At 45.5% G+C, this 24,641-nt stretch overlaps 1 protein-coding gene across 2 annotated transcripts in view; it reads left to right on the top strand.

Moving 5' to 3' along the window:
* Positions 1-1,066: 1,066 nt before the first annotated feature.
* The window catches only part of gfra1a (gdnf family receptor alpha 1a), an 87,971-nt gene continuing 64,396 nt past the window's right edge, over positions 1,067-24,641 (top strand). The window contains exons 1-4 of one of the 2 annotated variants that reach the window (XM_086180437.1): positions 1,067-2,272; positions 2,651-2,956; positions 4,185-4,265; positions 17,854-18,009. In XM_086180437.1, the coding sequence (XP_086036563.1) occupies positions 2,218-2,272; positions 2,651-2,956; positions 4,185-4,265; positions 17,854-18,009 (598 nt within the window). In that variant the 5' untranslated portion in view covers positions 1,067-2,217. The remainder of the gene's footprint in view (positions 2,273-2,650; positions 2,957-4,184; positions 4,266-17,853; positions 18,010-24,641) is intronic. The other variant, XM_086180438.1, reaches the window with a different exon arrangement.

Consider the following 24,641-nt stretch of genomic DNA (forward strand, 5'->3'; position numbering starts at 1 on the left):
ACCTTAAATGCTCCAAGATGATAACAAAAAAAATCCTAATTTTAGTTTATGGCTGAAAGAATTTTAAAAAAATAAATAAATATTGGTTATTTTCCACTGATAGTGTGAAGTGCACCATGATTCACAACACTTGAATCATCATTTGTGTGCCGTTATTTAACTTTAATTTGAAAATCATACCGAATGATGCCAGACTGGGTTCTAAGAGTGTTACTGGTGTCTCTGCAGCAACAATACTTCACCACGACACACATTCTGCGTCTATTCAAGACTGAATTGTGATTCCAATACAATTTTCATTAATTTTTCGGTTTTAACTCCGTCACGATAATCTCTGTTAATCTCGATTTCAATCACTACATCATTAATTGCCTAGTTACCGCAGCGTGAGCTAAAACTGAGGTCAGTGCTAATGTCAAGCGTGAGGAAGCGCTGAGTCGGCTCAAGCACCAACCACCACCCTACATTTGTCACACAGCTCCTGACAGTTGTTCTTATTTCACCACTGGGACTCGGCATCTGCTCCAGCGCCACGAGCCCCACCACGGTGTGAACGCTCCACGACCCGAGGACTACATCACTCTGACATTCATTTGCAAAATTAATATCAGATATGGATTGAGGCTTTTTCATAAATCAGCAGTGTGAGCTTCCTCTGACTGGCATCAGTCCCTCTTGGATACTTCAGAACAGCAAAGTCATCGAATTGTAAGCCAACAATTTGCCCAGATTGTAAGATTGTCCAGTTTTTGTCTCCTGCCTGTAACCAAAAAATGAATAAATGAATAAACGCTTTGGGCAAAGCTACAAATGGAAAGTCACTTTAAGTCTACCTTGAGAGATTGATTCACCACACCTGCAACCACCCTGCCGAGTCACAGCCACCTTTGTAATATTATTCAGATTATTCACTGGAGTGTTGTCATACTCTCTCTCTCTCTCTCTCTCTCTCTCTCTCTCTCTCTCTCTCTCTCTCCATCTGTAGCAGCTGATTTACTGTGCTGGACACTGGCACCCTTGATTGATTCGGCATGTTCTTTAATGCAGAGAGAGGCTCCCTGACGTAGTCTGGCCCTGTGGATTAGCCTCTGAAGACACAATCAATGAGCTATAGGAGGAGTCGATGCATCATCCCTGTTATTGTGAGCTCTCTGCTGGACTTCAATTATCTGACTACAGACCAAACTCGCACCTTGAACAACAACAAAAAATTGTAAATTTCAGTCTAGATATCATGACAGGCCCAGCGCAGTGACCTTTACCTTGAACCACCGATAGATGGCGACAGACACACGGTGTCCACTTGCCCTGGACTGCAGGTTCCGCTCGGAAAGTGCTTTGCCGAGACTGTTTAATCTTCTGAAGTTCATCAAGCCGGGAGGAACCTCTGCGTCTCTCACATGCCTGAAATATGATTCATTCTCTCACTTCAGTGCCACTTAAAAAACGGACTTCAAGTCCGTCAAAGTGCAATAAAAGCCGGCGAAAAATGTTCGCGGCATCAATCACGCTTCCCACCCAATCAGGGTAAGATGTAAAACCAGCACAAGATTATCGAGTTAAGTCAAATGTAAACCTCTAAGTGGCCGATGTGCATTTTAATAAACTGACTGTGTGCTCGCAAGTTTATTAAACACAATAAAAAATCCTTCTAATAACCCTTTAGAGATGCAAACAGTTGTGATCGCAGTGCACCCTGGGACGTGCGTCTCATTAAGTGAAGCACAAATATTTATTTTCTGCCGCCGCCGTGCTGATATTGCCACAGTGAGCTGTGCTGTGGAAGGCACCCCTGTCTTTACAAGTGTGTGGTAGTGAGGGGAGCTGCCTGCTTCTCTCCTCTTGCTCAATGCGCCAGACAGCAGCAGTGGGGCTCCTCCAGTTGGCTGCGTGCGCTCAGACGCATCCCACCGGCCGCACTTGGAGGACCGCTCCGCTCCCTCCTCCGCTCTGATCCCTTGGCGGTGACAGGAGACCACCAGCTCGAGCAGGGAAGACCCCCCTACACTCTGTAGACGACTAGGACAGAATCGGGACGGGACTCTTCTTCTTCTTCTTCTTCTTCTGTTGTTTTTTTGAGGGGAGATCGTTCCTCGCGTGAGGCAAGCTGGATCTGCTGGCGGAGCGCAACACTCTTCAATGGAATTGTGGAAGTACCCCGGGAATTAAACTACTCCTGAGTCGCTTTCAGCCCCAGATTTAAGCAAAGGCTTTCACATGGAGAGGAAGACGATGATCCTCGCGGTCCTCTACGTCCTCCTGCCTCTTTTAGGTAACATTCTCTTGATTTATTTCCTGCTGATTGTTGTTGTTTTTTTTTGTTTTGTTTTGTTTTTATTTATCTCAGAGATGCTCGTACTGCTTTTTTTTAATCTGATAGATGCGGTCTGTGGTCCAAAGTGCGACAAAGTCACAAGAGCAATTATTTTTTTATGATTATTATCAGCAAATAAAAGATAAATAACTGCGCATTTTCACCTGCGTGGGAAAAAAATCAGTAAACTTTTCCGCTGTTTGGATTAAAATTTGAATTGAATGGACAGTAAAGATCTGTCTCTGATCACCCCGAAGTACTTCAGCCTGACTGTTCCTCGTTTGCAGGAATCGAATAAATATAATTTGCGTTATGAATGCGGCTCTCTGTCTGCAGATGTGTTGTCTTACGCCGAGGAGAACCTGCGTGCCGGGGCCAGCCGGCTGGACTGCGTGAGGGCCAGTGAGCAGTGCCTGAAGGAGCAGGCGTGCAGCACCAAGTACCGCACTATGAGGCAGTGCGTGGCCGGGGGCAAGGAGAGCAACTTCAGCATGGTGGCTGGCCTGGAGGCCAAGGACGAGTGCAGGAGCGCCATGGACGCGCTCAAACAGAGCCCGCTGTACAACTGCCGGTGTAAACGAGGGATGAAGAAGGAGAAGAACTGCCTGCGCATTTACTGGGGGATTTATCAGACGCTACAAGGTGGGTTATGAGGACCCTTTTTGGTGCTTGATCTGGTTAAGGACCACCCCAAAATGTACCCGTGTAACTGCTGCAGGTTCTGATTAGAGCGTGGGCTTTGATTTTTCTGGGAAACATTTATCAAAAGAAGCAGAGCTGTATTGCTTTATTTTTCTGGGGATGTTTGAAACCCACACAAACAGCCTCAAGGGGCCCAGTTTGGGCAGGGCTGCGTTTAGAGAACATCCTGCAGCTCCTGTGAAAAGATTTCAAGATTTATTGTAATTTCCCTTATGTGCCTGTGTACAAAATGGAGTTCCTCCCAGCCCACAGCAGAAATACATAAAAGATAAATATTTCCCTAAAAATGATACCAAAACCTATAAAAACAGATTTGCTGTAAGATTTCCTATCTGTTCTGTGAAACATGATTTGCTGCTCCATCTCCTCCCCCACCTCTCAATGCAGGGGCCACTGTCAGCCCTCCCTCCTCTTTCACCATAAACTCAAAAAGTAGCACACAGCTTTATATCTATTAGCAGTCCAACGCAATCATGCGCAATCACTCAACTTTCATTCAAATTTGGCACCCGATGCAGTTCACAGCCACAGTCCTGCAGGGCCCAGAGACTTTTTGACCTCCCAAATCACTTTCTTTGAGAGTAATGGAGCTTGAAGCCCCTCAGCGCTGGCAGTGCCATCTTAAAGTGTTGGATCATAGCAGGAGGGGGGCTTTTAGTTCCTAAACTGCATCCCGCCCATCCCCAGTGAGGCGACTTCCAGTTGCGCAACACAGCTGACCAACCTGCCTAATCAAGCGTGTGGCTGTGTGCCAGCGTGGATATTGACTGACCCAAATAACCATGTCACATGCAGGCCAGTGTGAGGAGTGATAAACAACAGAGGAGGGGGTTAAAATATCTATCTATCAGGGCTGCGCCGTGGTTTCTGTTTTTCCGATATGTGATCTTTTATAAATCATTTGTCCAATAGCTGCAATCTACTGATGCCGATAAAAACCAGTCTCTAATGACAGTCACGTTTGGTATTTACTGAAAAACACTTGTCAGCATCGTTTGTTGGAGTAAAACTGCTCAAGTCAGATATCGATGTATTAAATAAATGACCAATATCTGCCAATGGCGATGATGTGCTGATATTCTTGTGCCTCCTGCATCAACTGTAGATGTCCATCCGGCCATGTATCCAGCTATCGATTGATCTAAAGTTCTGCTTATCTTCCTAACAGGTAATGATTTCTTGGAGGATTCCCCGTATGAGCCGGTCAACAGCCGATTATCTGATATCTTCCGCCTGGCTCCTATCATAGGTAAGGAGACTCCTCCATCACCTCATTTATTGTTTCATCCGGGCTCCGAGGTGTGCATGCTCTCACTGAAGGTTATCTGTGTGTCAAGTATTTGCCCTCCCTCATCCTCTCCGCTATCTGTGTTCTCCTCCCTCCTGCCGTTCTCACCCCAGCAACACTGCATGCCGGCTGGACGTGACCTTGCATGGGGAGCTATAGTTCTGAGTCTCATCGAGCAGTGGCTAAACGCTTCAGAGGGAGAAAGCTGTTGTCGCTGGCGTGTGTCGCTGTGGTTGTGGACATCTAACTGTCATGGCTGTGCTGAGTCCACTTGTTGAGTGGCTGTGGGAAGATTGTGGTAGAGCAGAGCAGGCACACTCTGGTCTGTGTGCGTGAGCAGTGTCAGCTGACGCCCCTAGATGGCGGTGTTATGTCCCTCTTCACTGCTGCTCAAAGCTGTGTGATTCCATGTGAGCTTCTCAGAGCCTAAATCTGGCACAACCATCTTTAAATTTTCATTATTATACCGCAGGTGATGGGAACCGTGTCAAATCAAAGCAGCACTCTGCCTCCACATCCTCAAAGAACAACACTGAATTTAAGACCATTTTAGGAGCCTTTTCTTTCCGTTTCCTCTGTTGTTTCCTCACAATGAGCCGATTCGTCCTGAAGCTGATGATTCTCCTACAGTGGGGTTAGATGCTAATGTGGGCGGTACTGTCTCTCTCTTTTTAACTCTCTCTCTCTCCACACACACACACACACACACACACACACACACACACACACACAGCACCAACCACATTAGCAGCACATGATCATAGTTCACATTAAAGTTGTGTCACATCTTGACGTTGCAGTCGTAGGTTGCAGGAGGCGGCACGGGCAGGTTCATTCCGACCAGCGGCTCCAAACTGCTGTTCAAAGTCACCTTTATGTTGATTGACAGCGACGGGTTTTTCATCTTTTTTGCTACATGGCTGCTGCTATTGATATTTGCATTATTTTTCTTTAAAATGTGAAAAAAAAAGCAGTAAAGAGATGCATCTTCCAGTTTCCTAGTTTTGAAGCCGGAACTCACACAATTTGAATTTGAAAGGTTGGAACCGAAGAATGATTTGACATGTTTGCTTTCTAAAAGACTCAAACAACATATTGATTTTTGAGGTTTAATTTCCTGTCAACTGATCCAGTTTCTCATATCTTGCTTACTCGTGATGACTCGTCACAAGCTGTGGCCCTGGTGCTGCTCTTCCCGTGGGGGGCAAAACATTTTCAGAAACAACAGGCTCGGAGGTGAGCGGTGCAGCAGTCAGGGCTGGGCAGGATCAGATTTTCAACAAACCTCCCCAAAATGTTCCCGATAGAGCACCACTGATAGAATCTGTGTGTATCAGACCACATTGGAAAGCAAAAAACTAAAATATTTTGATAAAATAGAAATTGAGCCATCATTAAGTGCCAACTTTGCTTAAAATCTTTTAAGTTCGCAGACATCCGTTTATGTACCACTTGTGACCCGAGGTCTGTTTTTCAGGACCTAGTCGGTCTGTACGCATCTCACATTCGTCTCAGTAGGGTAGTAAGACCTGGTGATCCCGGTGAGAGGAACAATAGACCGCCATGATGATCCTGTAATTCCATAATCGACCCCACGTCTCTGGCTGGAGCCACTAATCTCTTGTGACACTCGCACATAAAATGCACAGATGCGCGCGCACCACACACACACACACACACACACACACACACACACACACACACACACACACACACACACACACACACACACACACACACACACAGGGCCTTGAACACCTGTTCCCAATGACACACTCGTGTGCGTCTGTCAGATTTCATTAGAGAGAACTGTGCAGTAGGACGTCATCTCAGCTACACAAACACTCACTTGCCGTTATGATAAGTACACCAACATTAGCGTCACGCCGTAAACATCAAGACAACAGCATGAAGACGTCAGTCATTTCCAGTAAATCCGTGTCATCATCAGTGTTAAATTATCTGAATGTCATTTGGTGATTTCTATGTGTCCACGAGTGTCTTTGCGAGCGTGATATCACATTCATGGTCAGCAAAGGTCAAAGTCAATGTCGCCTCCTTCAACACATTTTTCTCTTACATCACTACTAAATTTCACTCAAATGTCACAAAGGATAAAGTGAGGATATTAATATCAAAAAGGTGAAAAGTCAACATCGCGTCATAAAACTTGTCGGCTATGATTCAGTGACATGAGCATATTTGGCATCTGGCTGGATACTGAGTTGTTGTGATTGTGCTGACCCCGACTCCACCCACACGGACAGTATGGTTCCTTACAGGCGCCTGCCGATGAGCTTCCCCCAGATTTGGACCTGAAACCATTCCAGTCAAGTTGGTACATTTGGAGTGTTTCTTGCGAGTAATGCAACACTGTGCTTGGAGTCTGAAGCACTCGCTGGGAGCTGGACCATCTGTCTGTCAGCAGTATTACACAAAAACTACCGCGATGGTTTTCAGGAAACCTAGCGCAGGGACGTGCCAAGGGAAATATTAGCGGGTAAATCCATTTAACATCTGCGCTCTGCACAGTAGAATCTCTTCTAGTTTCGTCTGGATCTGAGATTGGCAGACAGCCGTGATGGAGTGGTGATGTCACATTTCAACTGGCTGATGTTGTTGGCCCCTGCAGCAGGAGCAGAACATACAATGTCATTGTCATCACTGACTATGTGCACATGTTGTTGCACAGCTGCAGTTTTGGTTTCATTCATGGAGAAACACTCACGTTGACATGGAGCTGTGTGTCGCTCCACCTTGTGAATCCAAGTGCGAGTTCGCCGGTTGTTACCGAGCAGGTCGTGCACACCTACAGCCGCCTGCTGTGGCCTGAAAAACAACCAGGTGAGGTGCAGAGTTGCTTCTAATCCTCAAGTGGAGGCATCAGAGTTCACAAAATTAGATTTGTACTTCAGTGAAGAAGCTGAAGTCCACGGTGCCACAGCGGGAGTGTGGTGACACGATCCAGACGGGTAAACCCAAAACTCCTGAGTGCAGTTAGAAGTATCACATCAGAAAACCTTGATGGACGTGGCAAATTAAAAAAAAACAAAACAAAGCAACTCCAACTCGCTTTACTCACTTCTATAGGCTGCCATCTCCATCATGTAATCTTTCTTGGAACAGAATAATAGCTGAAATGCACCCCTTTATCATTTCTATCCATCTCTCCTCCAAGGTTCTACCTGATTTGATGGCTGTTTCACTTCTTGAAAGGGTTCAGTGAGTTCTGCTGCTGTCGGGGGAACAACTGAGACCACTGCTGCCTCAGTGGAAAATGTGGCTCACTTTACACTGAGCACATGCGTGACATAGAGAGATAGACGCACAAGAATATGATATAAACAAACAGATCTAATCAATACCTGCAGAGGACACTTTTTTTATCAGCATATATTCTGGTGTGCTACCCGTCTGTGAATGGCGAGCGATTCTAATATTATTCAAATCAATAAACAAAGAGGGAGACAAGCTGAGCAGAAAAAAGAACAATTTTCGATTGCACCACATGAGATCTTATAAGCTCAGGGAAGACGAGAGCCGGGTCTAGATGACATGGCTGCGTCACTCATCACCAGTTGTCCATGTTTATGAGTCAGTGGTCCGTGCAAGAGGGGGCTGCTCAGAAACAGAGAGCTTTGTTCTGAGATTCAAGTGGACTTAGAATTACTGCCACACCATTTGGCCCCGGCCGCTGGAAAATCAAAGCGCTGCAGGAACTAGATGAGCACACAGCAAGGACAGTTTCAGATTTCTGTATTCATGAAGACTCTTTGTTCCAGGTGTCCCTTTCCAAATATCTTATCCAACCTCGTCTTCTTCTCTCGTCCTTCATCTGAATTATCATGTTTGAAAAATTCCTCCAGCTCCCTGAAGCCCCAGTGAGGTATTCTTGACCTTCCTGCTATCTCTTCATTTGGGGAATGGGTGGTTTGAAAGTGTTTCAAAACACTCTGGCTGATTGCCACAAGCATTACGTTTCATTATTGCCCTGTTTGCAGATATGATACCATTTTATTGTGGGAGCCAATTGTCATTTAGGATTCGTTCGATGAGAGAAATGGAACACGAGGCAAAAAGGGATATGGACCGTAATCGACAGTCTGGGCTGCAGCCAAAAGTGACTTGACATGAATGCAGCAGCTAAATGATGGGGTGGCAGTGGAGAACGGATAAGAGCGTCGCAGATTCCAGGAGGTGCAAGGTGAATAAAATGAGTTCATCCTGCTGTCGTTTCAGCCTGGCCTGCACTCTCACCTTTTACCACTGTGTGGACATTTAAAGGTAATAATATAACCAGTAGTTCTATCAACAGTAACGGTTTATAATGGTCACCACGTTGGTTATTTGCAGGCGCCCTTTGTTTCTAAGGTAAATAGACTGCACAGCACAGAGAACCAACAAGCTGGAGTGATGCTCGCTTAGCGACTAACAGCAAGCAAACAAAAGAATTCATTGACTTCAGCTGAAGCTTAAATGCATACAAAGTACAAAGCTAACATTAGCTTAGCGACAAGAGCTAGAACCTTCTTCTGTTTTCACTGTGATGAGCTTCAATTTCTGTGGCAACCTCTCTAATCTTGTTGGCGTTTGGCTGATTTCAGGACACATACAACGCTTTGAAATTCAGAAGTGTGGCGTTCCAGGTATGAGACACAGAGACGAGGGATGTTCGGCGGTTCTTACTTCCCTCCAAGTTTTCCTGTGTCGCTCTATACAATAAAGCAGCTTTTACTATTGAAGGCAAGATCGCTGTGATCACCGTGATTCTGCAGGGATGGGGTCCAGGACGCAGCAGGCGACACGCAAACAAAAAAAAAGATGTCATTCGTTTTTCTGAACTTGAGCGTGTGTTGAAAGTCAGTCGTCCATTCGACAAATTGCCAAATCCCTCACAGCTATTTGTACTTCAGAACTTTGTTTAAAAAAAAAAAAGGACAGCGTTTGATACTTGACGCTTTTTGGTAAAATGTCTGAATCTCTGTCCTGTTATTGGCTTCAGTCTCTTCAACTCAACTTAGTCCAGACATGTTTCCTGGAGTTTGAACTATTTATCTCCACCTTGTGCATGTTTCAAATGTTGTAGTCTCAGAGCTCTCGCTCTCTTGTAATTAATTTGTTTCCTGGTTGTTGTGTGTTGATGTCTGCTTGGCTCAAACTCTCTGCTTAAGCTCCGTCCTCCTCCCTGTTGGCTGCAGTATATATCACCCACTCACAAGCCCCTGACAAGCCAAGCTCAATGCCGTGTCTTCCCCATGTGTCAACACTTCAAACACATCTTGTCCTTTCCTTCTACTGAAGTCAACCTCCAAGCACAGTAGCAGTGACGTGTGTGCATGTGTGTGTGTGTGTGTATGAAAACATCTGTAAGAGCGTGGCACAGCTGTCAGCCACAGCAGTGCTTCACATCCTCCTGTGCTGACACACAGCACTGAAAGGCTGTCAGCACCACTCAACCACTGGCTGCAGAGGAAGTCACTCTCATTATGGGCTGCCAATGTTTAGAGATAAGAGTGTCTGCTGCTATCTCTTTCCCTGCTTGGGTTAGTGTGTGTGTGTGTGTGTGTGTGTGTGTGTGTGTGTGTGTGTGTGTGTGTGTGTGTGTGTGTGTGTTTGTGTGTGTGAGAGAGATAAACTCAGGAGGGGAATGTAGAGGAGTTACAGAGGGAGAAACATAATTTGTTATGTGGCATATTCTGAAGGAAGGAAGGGGGAGCGAGGGAGAGCGAGGGAGAGGGAGGGAGAGAGCGAATCCCCCTGATCTTTTAACTTTATTTTTCAGCCTTTTTTCATTCAGGGACGGTTGACTGAGCACACTTTTTCTGTCATTTCCTGCTTAGTCAATCAAACATATTTGTAGCTTTTTGGGTTATGAGTTTTCACTCCAACTATTTAGACCATACAATGATGGATGTGCTGGGAGGCACATACCTGACTGACACCGGCCCACAGTTTGTTCATAATACCGTGATACTTTACCCACAAAGTGTTTCTTAAGTACTCAAGAGCGACTGTGAACAAGCACAAGTGAGCTGACTCACCTGAAGCACCTGACCTGTCAGTGGGTCAAACAGTTTTCTGAGACAGTTTTGTGCTTTTTTTTCTTTTTTTCTGTAGCTGTTGTTAGCTGCCAGTCGCTTCAAGCTAAAAATCATGGCTGCCTCCTTCTGCGCTCTGGTGATGTAATGCAGGAGGGAAAACTGCCTTTGTGAGCTCAAAATGCTATTTGTGAATACTTGAATTGCAAGATACACTTTGGGGGATGTTTTGCTTCAGTTGTCTGAACAAAGCAAGATTTAAACAGGTCACAAGTAGTTTTTACTTCACGTGAGTTGTTCAAAGATAGCAAGCTTGTCCAGTCTTGAGTCCAGCAGTGAACCAGTCTGACACGCTGGATCAGCACTGCATCATCCTGACATTATTGAGTTGTGGCCAGCCTTGATCCATCTTTCCAGACCATAATAAAAGAGGCGTACATGTGGATGTCAGGACTTCTTCCAGTTTCCGTGGGTCAAACGAGACTGAGTGAACGACATGTAGGAGAGAGAGGCTTCTTGTTTTATGATATAGCCTGAGTGATTCAACAGTGACAGGGAGTTGAGTCATTTCATTTCCATAGATGAAGGCGTATTTTCTAGAAAATTGCGCTTTCATCAACGGAAATGAATCGAATCAACTCACGAACACTCGAGGGAGCCCAGTTTTCTAGGAACTGGTGAGGAGGTGGCTTTATAAGAGGTCAAGAGTGACAGCAAACCATGAGCTGCACTGATTGTAGAAACATTGATTCTGGTATTTAAACCTCAAGCTGCTGTGAGGCTAAACTAGCGATGCACTGGTCCGAGCATCTCTCTGTCCAGTGATCCTATTAAATCAATATTTGCTTCTGCTTGAGTTGCTGCCCTTAGATCTCCTAAAGATTATTTCCACCATGTTTGATCTTGCGACTGTAATTGGAACTGTCAACATCAGGGATCAGGGGAGAAATAATAATGAACACAAGTGGCCAAACAAGACAACAGGAAAGCAGTGCAGAGGGTAATGACTCAGATTCTGCCGTCCTCGTCCGATATCGGAGGTTGCCTTGTCTCTAATGATCATCTTCCTTCTGCCTTCTCGTGTTTTTTCTTCTTTTTTAACTTAACAACAACTTAGTTGCACTTCCAGCCAGTTTTATCCAGGTCCCCACTATCAGCCGGTGGTCAAATTAGGAAGTATCCTCCTGCTGTGGCTGCAGACCTGCTGTAGTTACGCCTGCTGGGATGCAGTGACGTACAGTGACATGCATGAATATCTGCCAATACACAGTCTCAGCGAATTCTAATAATTATTTAAACGGAGGTGAAATCATGTGCCACATCAACATCACACCTCTAACTTTTACTGGAAATAAAGACAAGTTACAAAACCCGATCCTGTTCCAAAAATATGACATTTGTAAAATTACAGAGGCACTGATTTGGGCGAGAGTTCATGTTTGCCTGTCTCCATATTATCTGCATGAAACAACGAGCGGCGACGTGCTGATAAACAGCCCGATGCACAGCCTCCAACACAGCAGAGGTCCAACCCTCTCAAGAAACTCTGGAAAGTGCAGCCAGTCTGCTGCCTCTTCAACGTGACTTCAGGGCAGTTCATGGTGTTGCTCTGAATTCCCGTTAATTAGTGAGGGCTGATATGACCTGCCAGTGGCAGAGCCGGTTTTGCTACCTGAATTTTCTATCCTGCTTTTTTTTCTCTCTTTTTTTTTTTTTTTTTTGCTAATTCACAAAGGAAATCTGTGCATCCTGACAACATCAGCATCTGACAGTCTCTCACCGCTTCGCCCAACTCAGTTTTTTACAGTCACACACATTTTTCAGACGCTGGTGCAGCAGAACGCTCGTGAAGTAGAGCTCAGTTGTTATGAAGGAGAGCAGCAGGGCAACAGTGCAGGCTGAAGTGGAACAAAGCCTGGCTTAATCAGCCAATACTGGCCCTCTGTTAAATGATCTGTGGGACGGCTCTGGTATCCATGCAGCCATCCATGCAGCCATCCATCGTGCGAATCTTCACCTACATGTCTTGTGTTTGATCCACATTACAGTCAGCTGGCTGTATGGATCTCTTTGTCTCATTTCCTACACACAGTTTGTTTTGTTAAAGGCTCCAGATCCACTGCCGACACGACTGTCCCTGTGCCTCCACTCATATGAAGCCAAATCAATACACCGCTGTGTTAGATTGGGAACTTGAGAATGTGTCTACAAGAATCTATTGATTTCTCTCCTTTCCCCCTTTCCCTCCTCCTTTTCTGCCCGAGCTCTTCCGTTCAGGCAGGGATCAAAGGTTTCATCCTTCGCCGAGTTTGTGGTGTTCAGTTCCGCAGCGTTCTGAGAGAAGGACACGAGCTCGGGAGTTTTGTGTTTTCGCTGACCTTCTCTCATTTCTACACTGTTGATTTATGCACATAGCAGATAGCAATGTGAAATATGCAGAGAGGATAAGAGATGTCTCAACAGAGTTATCGTGAAATATTTGGCCGATAATAAAAGATTCAGTGCAGTGAGAAGGATGTTGGGTCTGTCCTGACTGCTCCCAGGGTGGCACGACGTTACCTGATTGGCCCATCGGCCAAAGCCACTCCCAGCATTGTTGGTGATAGTTTGGAAGAAGCTGTGAGCCAGAGGCAGCTAGTAGACCTCAACATTGTTAGGAGGCGCTGTCTTAGCATGACAGCGCCTCCTAACAATCAAGATACTGCTCCAAAATGGATGGAGCAGTGAGACGATTTCGTCCTTTTGGTCGTCAGACTCCAGCTAGTTCTGTGTGCACGGCTGACTTCATGAAGGAAGACTTGGCCAGTTTTAATTAGAAACTGGGGCTCGTCTCTGTGGCTCATACAGACACGGACCAGGAAGGTCTGTGCTAAAGTGCGACACACGAGGAGATGTCTCTCTGTGTAAGATTGTTTTTACTCTTGTTGTGTTGAAAATAGCAGGAAAATTAGTTCCTGGCTGAGAAAATGTGATGACCAGGTGTTGTTTCGCTCTACGTTGTCACTCACTTAGGGAAACAGGTTGTTTTATTGGTTCACAGCTTTAAAGTACAACACATCTTCCTCCTATCGTCTAAGTTGTTTCCATGTTACCACCTGAAACCTCACGAGCCCCCAAATTCAGAAGGAGGGAGCGTCCGAGGTGCAGGTGAACGCAGCATCAATGTCAAAGGCCGCATGCTTAGAAAGGTGCTTCTGACGCTGAAATTAATTATGACTCCACCACTACAGTTTCTGTCTGAAAGATTTTTGTCGTGAGTCTATAAATTGTTGCTGAAGGTTTGGGATGAGGGCCAAGATGGATTCCTGTACAGTGCGAATGATTTGTATGCAGCTTGTTACACTTTACTCCTCATCCTAAGCAAAGGTCAAGACATCACCCTTGTATTCAATCTCCCACCGAACTGAGGAAGCTGATTTTCATGTCCTCGTTCCAGCCTTTTAAAACTCTCGGTCCCCATGCAGCTACATGTCAGCTGGCCTCTTAATTCAACACGCTGTTTCAGAAATGACTGATCCAGCTGTTGTCCATTGGCAGAGGAATTCTAGCAGCAGCCACATCATCAGGTTGCCAGTCCAATCGCTAGCTGGCACACCATGAGCCAAGAAAATAATTTAGTTAAAGGTGACCAGGTTTGATTCCCTCTGAGAGACCTTTGATTGGATGTGAAGTGGAGGGGTGATTCATCATTGTTAATAAACGCAGCTGACAGCTCCTATCAGCAGGAGGGAGCGTGTGCCAGCTCTGCCACCCGCTGCTGCTTTATACTGCATGCAAATATGGACAATTAACTTTTTACATGCACAGCTGCACACACCTACGCATGTATTCATACACAAGTATCTGCACACATGCATTAGGGCAAGACTCGCAAGGGATGAGTGACTCTAATTACATAATTATTATTTATGAATAATTATAACTGTAGAAAACAACAATAAAGGGTCTTCTGTGAGGTACTGGATATACGTATGCAGCATTCCTCAAAATCACTCTGCTCTGAATCAACGAATCCTTTTTTTTTTTTTTAAAGTCAAGAAAATCTAAAAAAAAAAAAAAAAAATGCTCATCAGAATTTGCCAGATCACAACACGACGTGTTCATTGTCCATCCAACACAACAAAGGCTCTTCGTTGACCAAAAACTGCAGCGAGTCACGATGTTTCTGACTCTGGGACCCGCGAACGCCGACTGAAAGCTAACAGTGAATGGACATTCATAACAGTTGATGCTTAGTCAACTCCCGTGTCCAGTAACCCTTCCTACTGGTGCTCATGTCATCAAAGGGTTGAGCCAAGATGGTGAAGTGGACTGAAGGGGTTAAATACGCCTTGCTTTTCAGGAAGGTCATGAACAGCATTCGTAAATGGCTAATTATGCCTCAGTAAAGCTTATACTAAGCATTAGTTAGCCGTTATTATACCTCTTTTGTAAACTGCTACTGCCTGGAGAGGTGAGTTGACTATTCAGTTAGTTATTAGTTCTAATTAGCCACTAGTTTTCTTTTGATTGACGAATTGACGAATGGGTTAATTGTCGTAGCTCTGATGCTAAGCGTTAAGCATTAGCCCGGGACAGGGAAAACCTGGCAGATGTTGCAGTTTGTTACCTGCATCATCAAAGTTCGTGGCTTCACGATAAAAATGTATTCACTGTATTTGTTAAAAAAGGGGGGGGGGGGGGCGGAGCTGGCCTCAGCCTGGGTGTTAGATCATTTACAAATGAATAAATCAGTGCTTGCCGGGCTTTCCTGCAGTCTTTCAAATGTGTCTTAATACTGCTGATACAAGTGCAGTGTGGCTCGCTGCGACACTCCTAATCCTTGTGTTTTGCTGGGCTGGCGGAGGCGTGACTGACCACTGGCAGGTGTTCCAAAGTCAGGACCTTGTGTCAGGTTGCTGCTCTAAGCCGTCAGCTGCACAGTCAACTCGCAGGATTAATCTGGCGTGGCTGCGGCTGTCAGGGCTTTCACTTGTGTCTTAATAGAATTTCATCCTCTACCAAAGCAAACTGGACTCGACTGAGCTGTGCGCCTTCATTCTTTTATACTGGTGGATTTGTAAAGTCACGCCTCTCCCCCAGCTTGACATGGTTAAAATATCTCATTTCCAGCAGTTATTGCCGTTTCTTTTGGTGTCATTTACAGTCCTTTCAATGTATAAATGTGAGAACTAAAATAAAAATAATGAATCTTTTGAATAATACAACACCCTGGAAGTGAAATCCATCTGATGGACTCATGGACTCATTTTTATAGAGCGCTTTTCTACCTTAGCGGCACTCAAAGCTCTTTACAGTGTCGTCTCATTCACCCGTCCACACACACACTCACACACTGATGGTGGAGGCTGCCATGCAAGGCGCCAACCTACTCATCAGGAGCAATTATGGGTTCAGTATCTTGCTCAAGGACACTTCAACATGGTCACTGGGGTAGGGGATCAAACCAGCCACCCTTCGGTTGCTAGACGGCCACTCTACCCCTGAGCCACGCCGCCCCCTCTGATATCACAAGTTTGGGCTCCTCCAGTTGTTTCCGTCACATTGCAAAGCATTGCTCTTGTTTTATGGTTCACATCCAACTCAGAAACCCTCAAGAGCGTTCAAGTGGAAATGCACATTTTCATGTTGTCATTTTGCTGTAAATACTCCATTAAACTGTTACTTACTGTAAGGGGATTGTTAAACTGTTCATTTAGAAGGTCAAACCTTATTTATAAATCTTGCTCACACAAAATTAGACTCAGGGTTGTGACAGACGGAGAAAACATGGAGGCGGTTTTTTTTGTCGCCCCGAGATATAAGTTGCTTATGATTATGAGATGTAACTTGTTTCCACTCTTTGATTAATTAGTGCAATAAATTGATGTAATTATCAAAAGGTGGAAACACGTTATCTTGTGCCAACAGATGTAGGGCAAAAAAAAAATTAATCAATATGTTGGGGAAAATTAACTTGCAGTGACAAATTAATCAAATTCAAAGCGTAATTTTTATTCCGTAGCCAAAAAAAATTAATGAAAGTATGGGGGGCGTAAAAGTTGTATCTTGCGGCCACTAATTAATGAACGTGTGGGAACAACTAATAACTTGTGTCCGTGGTTTCGTCAGATTGTTGGAATAGGTTATATTTTTGACTGCAATTTATCCAGGTTGTAATTTTTGACCTCAAATGAATGAATTTATGGCGACAGTTTGTAGCTCATGTCACAACGTGGCCGCCCCCGGGCTCAGTAAAATGAAGAAGAGTGGATGTGCAGCGCCGTCATGATGCTGTTGTTCATGTGTTGCAGTGAGTGTAATCAGGGTGATGTGCAGTCGTATCATTAGTGCGCTGCAGCCTGCATTGGTGGGATTTTTAATTGCAGGGAGGATAATTTGAGCAGTGGTCTCGCCAAGCTCGTACTCGATTCTTAGAAGTACAGCAATAAATGTTCTTTTCCCTCTCAGCACATCGTGCAGATCTCTACTAGGCAGCCGGAGTGAACTTTCTCCCCCTTGTGATCATGTTTGTCCACAGAGTGTCTGATTAAAACAGCGTCCCTAACTATCGCCGCCTCTCTTTGGAGAATAACAGCATCACCCCCTTTTTCTCTCCCTGCTCCCTTTGTGCCTCTCCTTTTGATCACTGAGCAGCAGCATCCTTGAAAAGCAAACACACACGGAACTGAGAGCCAAGAGTGCGCATGAACCACACATGTACATGCAGAAGAATGCACCCGTTGGCACACACACACACACACACACACACACACACACACACACACACACACAAACAGCCGAGCCCTATTCTGTGTCAGTCTCTGCTCTCCGCTATGTTAAATGAGGGCACTGATACATAAATTTGCATGTGTTTCATCCACAACCGTCCTCCTAACTCAAAATCTATAACTGTGTGCCCCCAATTTAGCAGGCAGCTTCAGATGCTTCTATTCTGGGCTTGTTTCATGTGAGGCTAGCATGACTACCCGATCAATGCGGCTGTGTGTTCTCTCCCTTAACACACAAGTGGGCTAAATAGTGATCTTTCACCGCATGGACTGTGCAGTTTGTCAGTGGGTAATCTAGGAAAATACCGTCCATAATCTTCTGCTGTTGCACTTGGCCTCTTGTACGGGCACCACATGGGGCTTTAGTTTGATTTGTGAATACAGTTTCACTAATGTGACAAGAACCAGACCCACTCAGGAGATCGAGAGCATAATCCCCGTTGTGTTGATTGACAGCTAAGAGTGTTGTGCTCCCTAACTGTGTCTGCTGAAGAGAAGAACTATACTCCCTCAGTCATACCACAGACAACTGGTCCAGAGTCCCCCAGAACCCCACCCCCTTCTGCCTTTACCTGTGCTGGAAACAACCCAGACCGTGCGTTTTGCCCTCCAGGTTAATGTTCCTGTTTGACCTTTCCTCCTTTAACCTGTGAGTCCTGACCTCCCTGTGAACTCTGTGACCCCGGTGACCCCTCGTGGCTGGTTTGGTTAGTGGTCCTGAATCAAGCGCATCTCTTACAGAGGGTGGGGAACCTTGGAGCAGCTCTGCCACTTTGTCTCCAGGAAGGGGGGGCGACCAGGGCAGAGAGCCCGCTCTGGGCCGAGGGAGCCCCTCCACCACGGACCTTCAGGATCCCAGTAGAAACAGGAGAGCTCATCCCAATTGGGCCATACTGGGTAACGAGTGCTTTGTGTGTCTGTCTGAACATGCATGACTGCTTTATTGCGACAGAACTCCTACTCTTATACACTCAAGTCCTCAAGTCGTCACCAGGACCTTTGACTCTCCGTCCTTGACTTAAGCTGTGACCTGAGCCTCGAATGGGACCCAACCTCAGAGGACTTGAGACTAGAGTTGGATGGTGCTTTGGGACTCTTGAAAAAACCTGACCTGGTCTATTACCCCCCCCCCCCCCCCGCCAGACTGACAAGAGTGAAACACAACAATAAATTAGGTGACAAACACACATGGGGACTTGCCATAACAACTGAATGTGGGGGGGGGGGGGGGTCTGAACTTTGACTTACCCCGCAAAGACTTGAGAGTGTCTCAGGTGCACCAGGAAGGAGGGAAACGTACTGTGCTCTTGTAGCGAAAGTCACAATGTTCCCAAGCAAAGTTCTGGATATAAAAAGAAAATCAGATTATTGCTTCTCTCTACAAACAATCTGTGCTTTTCTCTGATCAGTTTACAACACATGGGTTTGAGCATGAGTGCACCCTGGGGTTTACTCATGGCTCCCTTTGTTTACCCTGGGCTTTCCAAGTATAAAGACCTGCTGATTATCACATTTCATTGTCTGTTTGCTCTGATAAAACCACAGTTTCTGGTTTGTTTCCTGCTGTTAGTTCAGGCTGTCAGTGTCAGATCCTCACCACTGATGAAGCACACCATCTGAACCGCAATGACACCAGAAGCTCTTTCAGTCAGACGTCAAAAGAACTTTAGATGGCTCTGATCCAACCTGAAGGCAGCGAGAGCAACACCGTATGGCCCAGAACGAAGCCAGCAACAGGCTCCCTGAGTGCCACTCAGTCAGATACTGCATGTCAAGGAGTTGAGTTGCAGAGCAGCAATCAGAGAACCCAGGAAATGTAGGCAGACTGAAGCAGCTTGAATAAAGAGACTTGAATGACATTTACCAGTGGAGAAGGGAATCAGCTGACGTGGGGCGAGTTTGACTTTACGGCCTGTCAGAACTAGCGCTACGCACCATTGTGTTAAAAAAGCAAGTACTTTTGTGTTAGTTGAAGTTCAGCTGCTTGAGTGAAATGTCTGTTGTAAAGACTCTTGTGGTCCTGAAAGTTCCACCAGGAATGAAAGGACACCATGAAAGTGCACGCCATGAATCTGTTGCTGCGCGGGCGGGTTTTGGTGTCTGTGTCAGATTAATCCAGTTCCAGTATGGATTGGGACTCCCCTGGGATCACGTGAGTGAGGCGTCCGGCAGTTCTGTCTGTCCGTCCGTGTGCTTAGTCAGCCGTGTCACGGAGGGTTGACGTGTCCTTCAGAACAGTGTCTACAGCAGATGTGCTCTCTGTTGAAAAACTCTGGAGAGAAGAGAGGGATGGATGGAATGGGGAGGTGGTGAGAGACAGAGAGAGAAGTGGGGGTGAAGGGAGCAGAGGATATGTCATATTTTGATATTCCCTCTGTGCCATTTAGGCTCATGAATTTCCATTTTAGAGGGCAGTCTGTATCTCTGGCTGCTACATTAGTTTTATAGCCAAAACAGCTTATTTATTGCAAGCTGGGGTGGCGCGAAGGAAAAACTTCATTTTGCATCAGCTTGCTGAAAAGATAATTTACTACGTCTTTGGGAATTAATTTGGTCATTATTTTTGCTCTTCTGCATTAATTCAATGTTGGTCTGCTTGTGCTCCCACAGTGTTGGCAAATACACACACACACACACACACACACACACACACACACAGACAAGGGCATGCTAATAAATTCTCTGGCTGAACTGCAAAGGGAAAAATGCACACAGACCTGCATCGCTACGTGGGAACGGTTGCATGTCTGGATGTGCAGAAGCAAACACTCAGATGTAGACTAGCAGGCAAACACGCACATTTCTGCTGCAGGTCTTCCTAAAGGGGGGGGGGGGGGTTACATCAATAAGGTTCCGTCATGCTGGAGTGTGTGTTTGAACTCACGACAAATATCGTCTCTTTTCCTGTGCCCCTCTTAAATTTCCTTACACCTGAAAAGACAAAAAATGTTTTCAAAAATTCTGGCCACATCCTCCAGCCCTGCCAGGAGGCAGCACGCCGCCTAAACCATGTAGACCTTTGACATGAAAGCTCTGAGAGCTCTAAAATAATTCATGTCAGACCTCTCAGAGCTTTCATGTCAAATGACATGCATTTGCAACAAAGCCATCTTAATTAAGAAACAAACTGTACATAGTATACACAGAGTTGTGCTGAGCTTGGTACCATATTAGATAGGAGTACATGCATATAAAAATAAATTGGTAGTTCTACAGCAGTGGATATAAGTACTCTGGAATAACTTTGATGCAGTTGTGTGTAGTAGTACTTAAATGAAGATAGGTACTTTCCTTTATTGTTATTGCGGAGCGCAATGAAAATGAGAGGCAATCCTATCAGTGCGCACATTCATAATAAACAGCAATTAAAAATGGAAAATATTTCAAACTAAGGTACTTAAAATGCTGGTGTGTTAAAGAATTAAAATGTAAAATGTCTTTGCATTATGAATAAACAGTAGAAGGCGCAGCGGGAATGTAAGTGTGTACCAGAGGGCAGCGGGTCACACAAACGATGTCCAGGGTGGGTGCCTCGTTCAGCTGCTTTCCTGAGCCAGCGAAAGCTGAATACGTTGTTCTCAGAGGCGAGCGAGCAGCCGATAATCTTCTGGGAGGTATTGCTGACCTTCTGAAGGGCTCTCCTCTCTGCTGCTGAGCAGCTGGCATGCCATGCAGAGACGTAGTACGTCAGCTCACAGCAGTGGAGCAGCAGTGGTACTGCAGGACACCAGGAGATTCCAGCTTCCACTGGTAGCATTTCTCTGTGGCCCAACGTGCAAAAATCTATTCCTCCACCTCAGTGAATTCCGCCGGGCTTGTGTTTGGTCCATATCGTTCGACGTGTGGTCTCCATCATAAAGAGGATGTATCTGAAACATCAGCAGCATCGGCGGTGGGTCACATTGCCCACCACCACCATACCTACACGGAGTGAGTGTACTCTGTGCTCCTTGGCTGTGTACTACAGTTTAGGTTATACATCAGAAACACTTTTATAAGTGTCTCAGAGATATTTGAGCGGCGGCTGATCTGCCACTCTCGGCCTGTCATGCCCAAATGTTCCTGCTGCACTGTCGGTGTGCGTGTATCCTCCAGGATGCCGGCGTTCTGATTAATTAAAAGCTTGGATCCCTCTGTTCTCTGACAGGGATGAGGCTGCAACCAAGGGCTTAACTCTAAACACTGTTTCTCCAAAATTGCTTTATAAAAAGTTTCATCATTGCAGGCAATAATTGATGTTTGAGGTGGGGATGAGGATTTCAAACGAAGGAAATTAATAGATTTACAAATTCCCCTCACACCTTTTTATGAGTGTAACTTTCCCAGGTAAAGATTCAGACAGAGCCTAAATGGGCGTCTGTTCGAGATCAGGTCGAATCATCGCACCTGTCGTGTCTTCATCTCTGTTCACTTTGATGAACAAATTAAGACTTCTCTGGCTTTCCTGCCAAACAATGCAAACTATGCACGTCAACAAATACTGGAGTCACCAAGCTTTTCATTCATATTTTTCCACTTCAGTTGAATAAAAAAGCAGCATTATAGCAGTTCCACCACAATAAAAATGTTAGAGAACACGTCACACAGAAGTCTCACTGCCCTTCCTGTCACGATGAAGCCAGCGATGCTGCTGCAGGCGAGCGTCAGCAGGTCGACAACCCAAGTGGTCGTTTTGCTTGGAGGAGAAATGCCTGTTTAGTACTTTAAACTCTTCGAACAATAACCACGTTGTGATGCATCAGCCAGCAAAACACTTTTTTTTTTTTTTTTCCCTTTTGAACTTGTTGCATTCCTGAAATCTGTCATGGGGAGACCAGATCCATGTCAGATTAGAAGCAGACCTGGTGGAGAGCAGCCCCACCCTGCGCTTCCTGTTTTGTTTTGTTGCCAGGTTGAAAAGATTTCTTAAGAAGAGAGAAGTTTTCAGTTCGGGGATGTGAAATTGTTTTTTTTATGGGAAAACATACAAAAAATCAACTGTTGTTTTTTTTTTTTGCAGTTTTGAGGCAGCTGAAAATTTCAGTCAGACTGAAGATGAAAGCAGGTCAAAATGCTGAAAATATATTTGTATATCTTTCAGTGTGAGTGCAAAGATTCGGTGTGCGTCTATGCAGTTGTGTCTGATGGAGTCATGCCTGTAGAAGCCACTTGTTCTCGAGGGATTCTGAACAAAAAGGATAACAAATGTGTTCAAGCTCGTCACTTAACACCGTTTAATCGCAAGACTCAGAAACCAGTCAATGACTCGAGACAGACGCCATGTGAGACACGACTGTTAGACCAGCTGCCAGTGTCAGGCCTGGCGGCAGGTATCGTTTGAAGGGCGCCGGTGGCTCAATTGCAGCCCAACACGCCGAGTGTGATTTTTTTTTCGGGGGCCGAGCACAGGTCAGCAACCGACGGGTGGAGCAGCACCGTAGGGAGCAGATTCACAGATGGAGTTCTGGGATTTAGAACGTAGATTAGGTTTGATTCCACAGGGCTCTATGACCCAGGACCGCCGCGCCTGTGTTACTACCACGAGCTTGGCTGAACAGTTTACTGGCTACATAAACATTAAATCCCATAAAAGTGATCCTATAGGTGTCAGAAATAAAATAATAATTCACAAGGAAAAGCCCCCAACCCAGGATTGAAAAGCCCTGAGTGGAGAGTGATATTTATAGTGGTGGTGTGTTCATCATCTGAGCAGGCGGTAAATGGATATGAAGACATTCTAGAAGTCCAGTTGACCAATCCGGCTGCTTGGTTGGAACTAATCGACATCATAGGAGAGGTTGCTCTGACTGGTCGGTCTGACGGTGTCACACCAACATCACGGTGATGTCATGCTGCTCGCTGGCACACTCTCGTGGCATTGCAACATTGTGGCATTTCCGTGTTCAGACTTCTTGTTATCACGAGGAGGCTCAATAACCAAGACCACAGCAGTTTCTGTCTGATGGAGACTTTGGCCGCCTCGCCAGACGTTAACGCCGCTTAACAAAAACTCCCAGTCATCGCAGTCCCCCATCAGGCCTGGTAGACCCGCTACCAGGTGGTTCTGGGATAAATCCGCTCCAATACTGAATAGCCGATGCTACAAACCTCCTAAAATCAGCCTCATCCTTTTATCCAAGTCCTGCTGACAGTCCAACAATCAAGCACCGCCCAAAACATGACCCCAGTCGGCTGAAGTGAGAACACAAAAGCATTTTTAATGGGACTGTGCTGTCTGTCAAATGATCCAATAAGGGACTGAATTACTACGCCCATCGTTTGGTTTCTCCATAACTGCCGTTTTTGTTCTTTGTTTTTATGAAATACGGAGCTGAAACTGGCTTTGACACCAGTGAAGACAGGGGTAAGCAGACCTGAGGGGCGACTGCCAGGCAGGGATCAAACCTGCGACGCTCCTCTCAACTTATTCCCACACTTTCATCTCTTGTCAGTTGGGGAGGTTCGGTCACCAGCCGGCTGTCTCCCGATGAGCTGCTGAGGCAGACGAAAATCTCCTCTCAAACCAAATGAGTCATGACTGTCTCAAAGAGAGCTTATTGTTCATCAGCCTTCTCAGGCAGCTTATGAGTGCCACGCCCAGACCATTTATCCTGTCCCTCCATTCTCAGAGCCTTCCTTCGCAGCCCTAATATAAAATACTGATGATTAATTAGAAACAGAGCTGTGGGGTAAATATATTCTATAACTCTCTGTCAGAGTTAAATTTGCATTTTTAGAGGAAACCCATTCCACCTTCTAACACAAATATAATGAATCTGCATAAAACTGGCAGGGAGTACGGCTGGCTGAGGCAGGAGGAAATGAGATGCGGTGATGAAAACGCTGAACCAATAAAACATACGGAGGGATGTGTAGAATATTTCAGTTTGTTAAACAGCTGTTGTAACAGAAAGGTCATTGAGCATCACTCAAGCTCTGACAGCCTTACAGGAATATTTGATGCATCCAGCACCAGTCACTGCTGATGGGTCGTAAAGCACCAGGCTCGGACGGTGCTGATGCGTTTGGGAGGGGGAACCCCTGACGCCGCAAACGGGTCTGACGAGCAGATTACAAGTAAACATTCAGCGATGTGAGCCTCTTGACAAGCAACACATGTAAAAAAACTAAAAAACAAGAACGTAAAACATGAAAAATAAAGTTTGAGGTTCACCCAGGTTGACGTGATTGGCTGGCTTGTTGGCAGGATTCCACCGAAGCAACCAGGCTGATGTTCAGTGACACGACTGGTGCGAACACACTGGAATTAAACGACGTCATAGTGCTTTCTAGATCAAGAGACACTGAACTGCAAAGCACCACTAAAGCCTGAAGGTTGAAGGCATCCAGGGACCAAGTGCAATGACAGCTTTTTAAAAAGATTTCATTTCTTTTTCATTACTGCCATTTATTTAATCTAGTAAAACTGCAGAAAAACATGTTTGCAGTAAGGTTTCACTGCAAACGTGCTAGTTTAAGCATGTACATTGAAAAAGAGTAGAGAAATACTCTTCAGAATGATGAAAACGTACATCCATTTGTCTATCACA

This window comes from Aulostomus chinensis, chromosome 16, assembly GCF_037954235.1.
Source record: "Aulostomus chinensis isolate RoL2024-O1b breed Wild chromosome 16, RoL_Achi_v1.0, whole genome shotgun sequence".
NCBI classification, from domain to species: domain Eukaryota; kingdom Metazoa; phylum Chordata; class Actinopteri; order Syngnathiformes; family Aulostomidae; genus Aulostomus; species Aulostomus chinensis.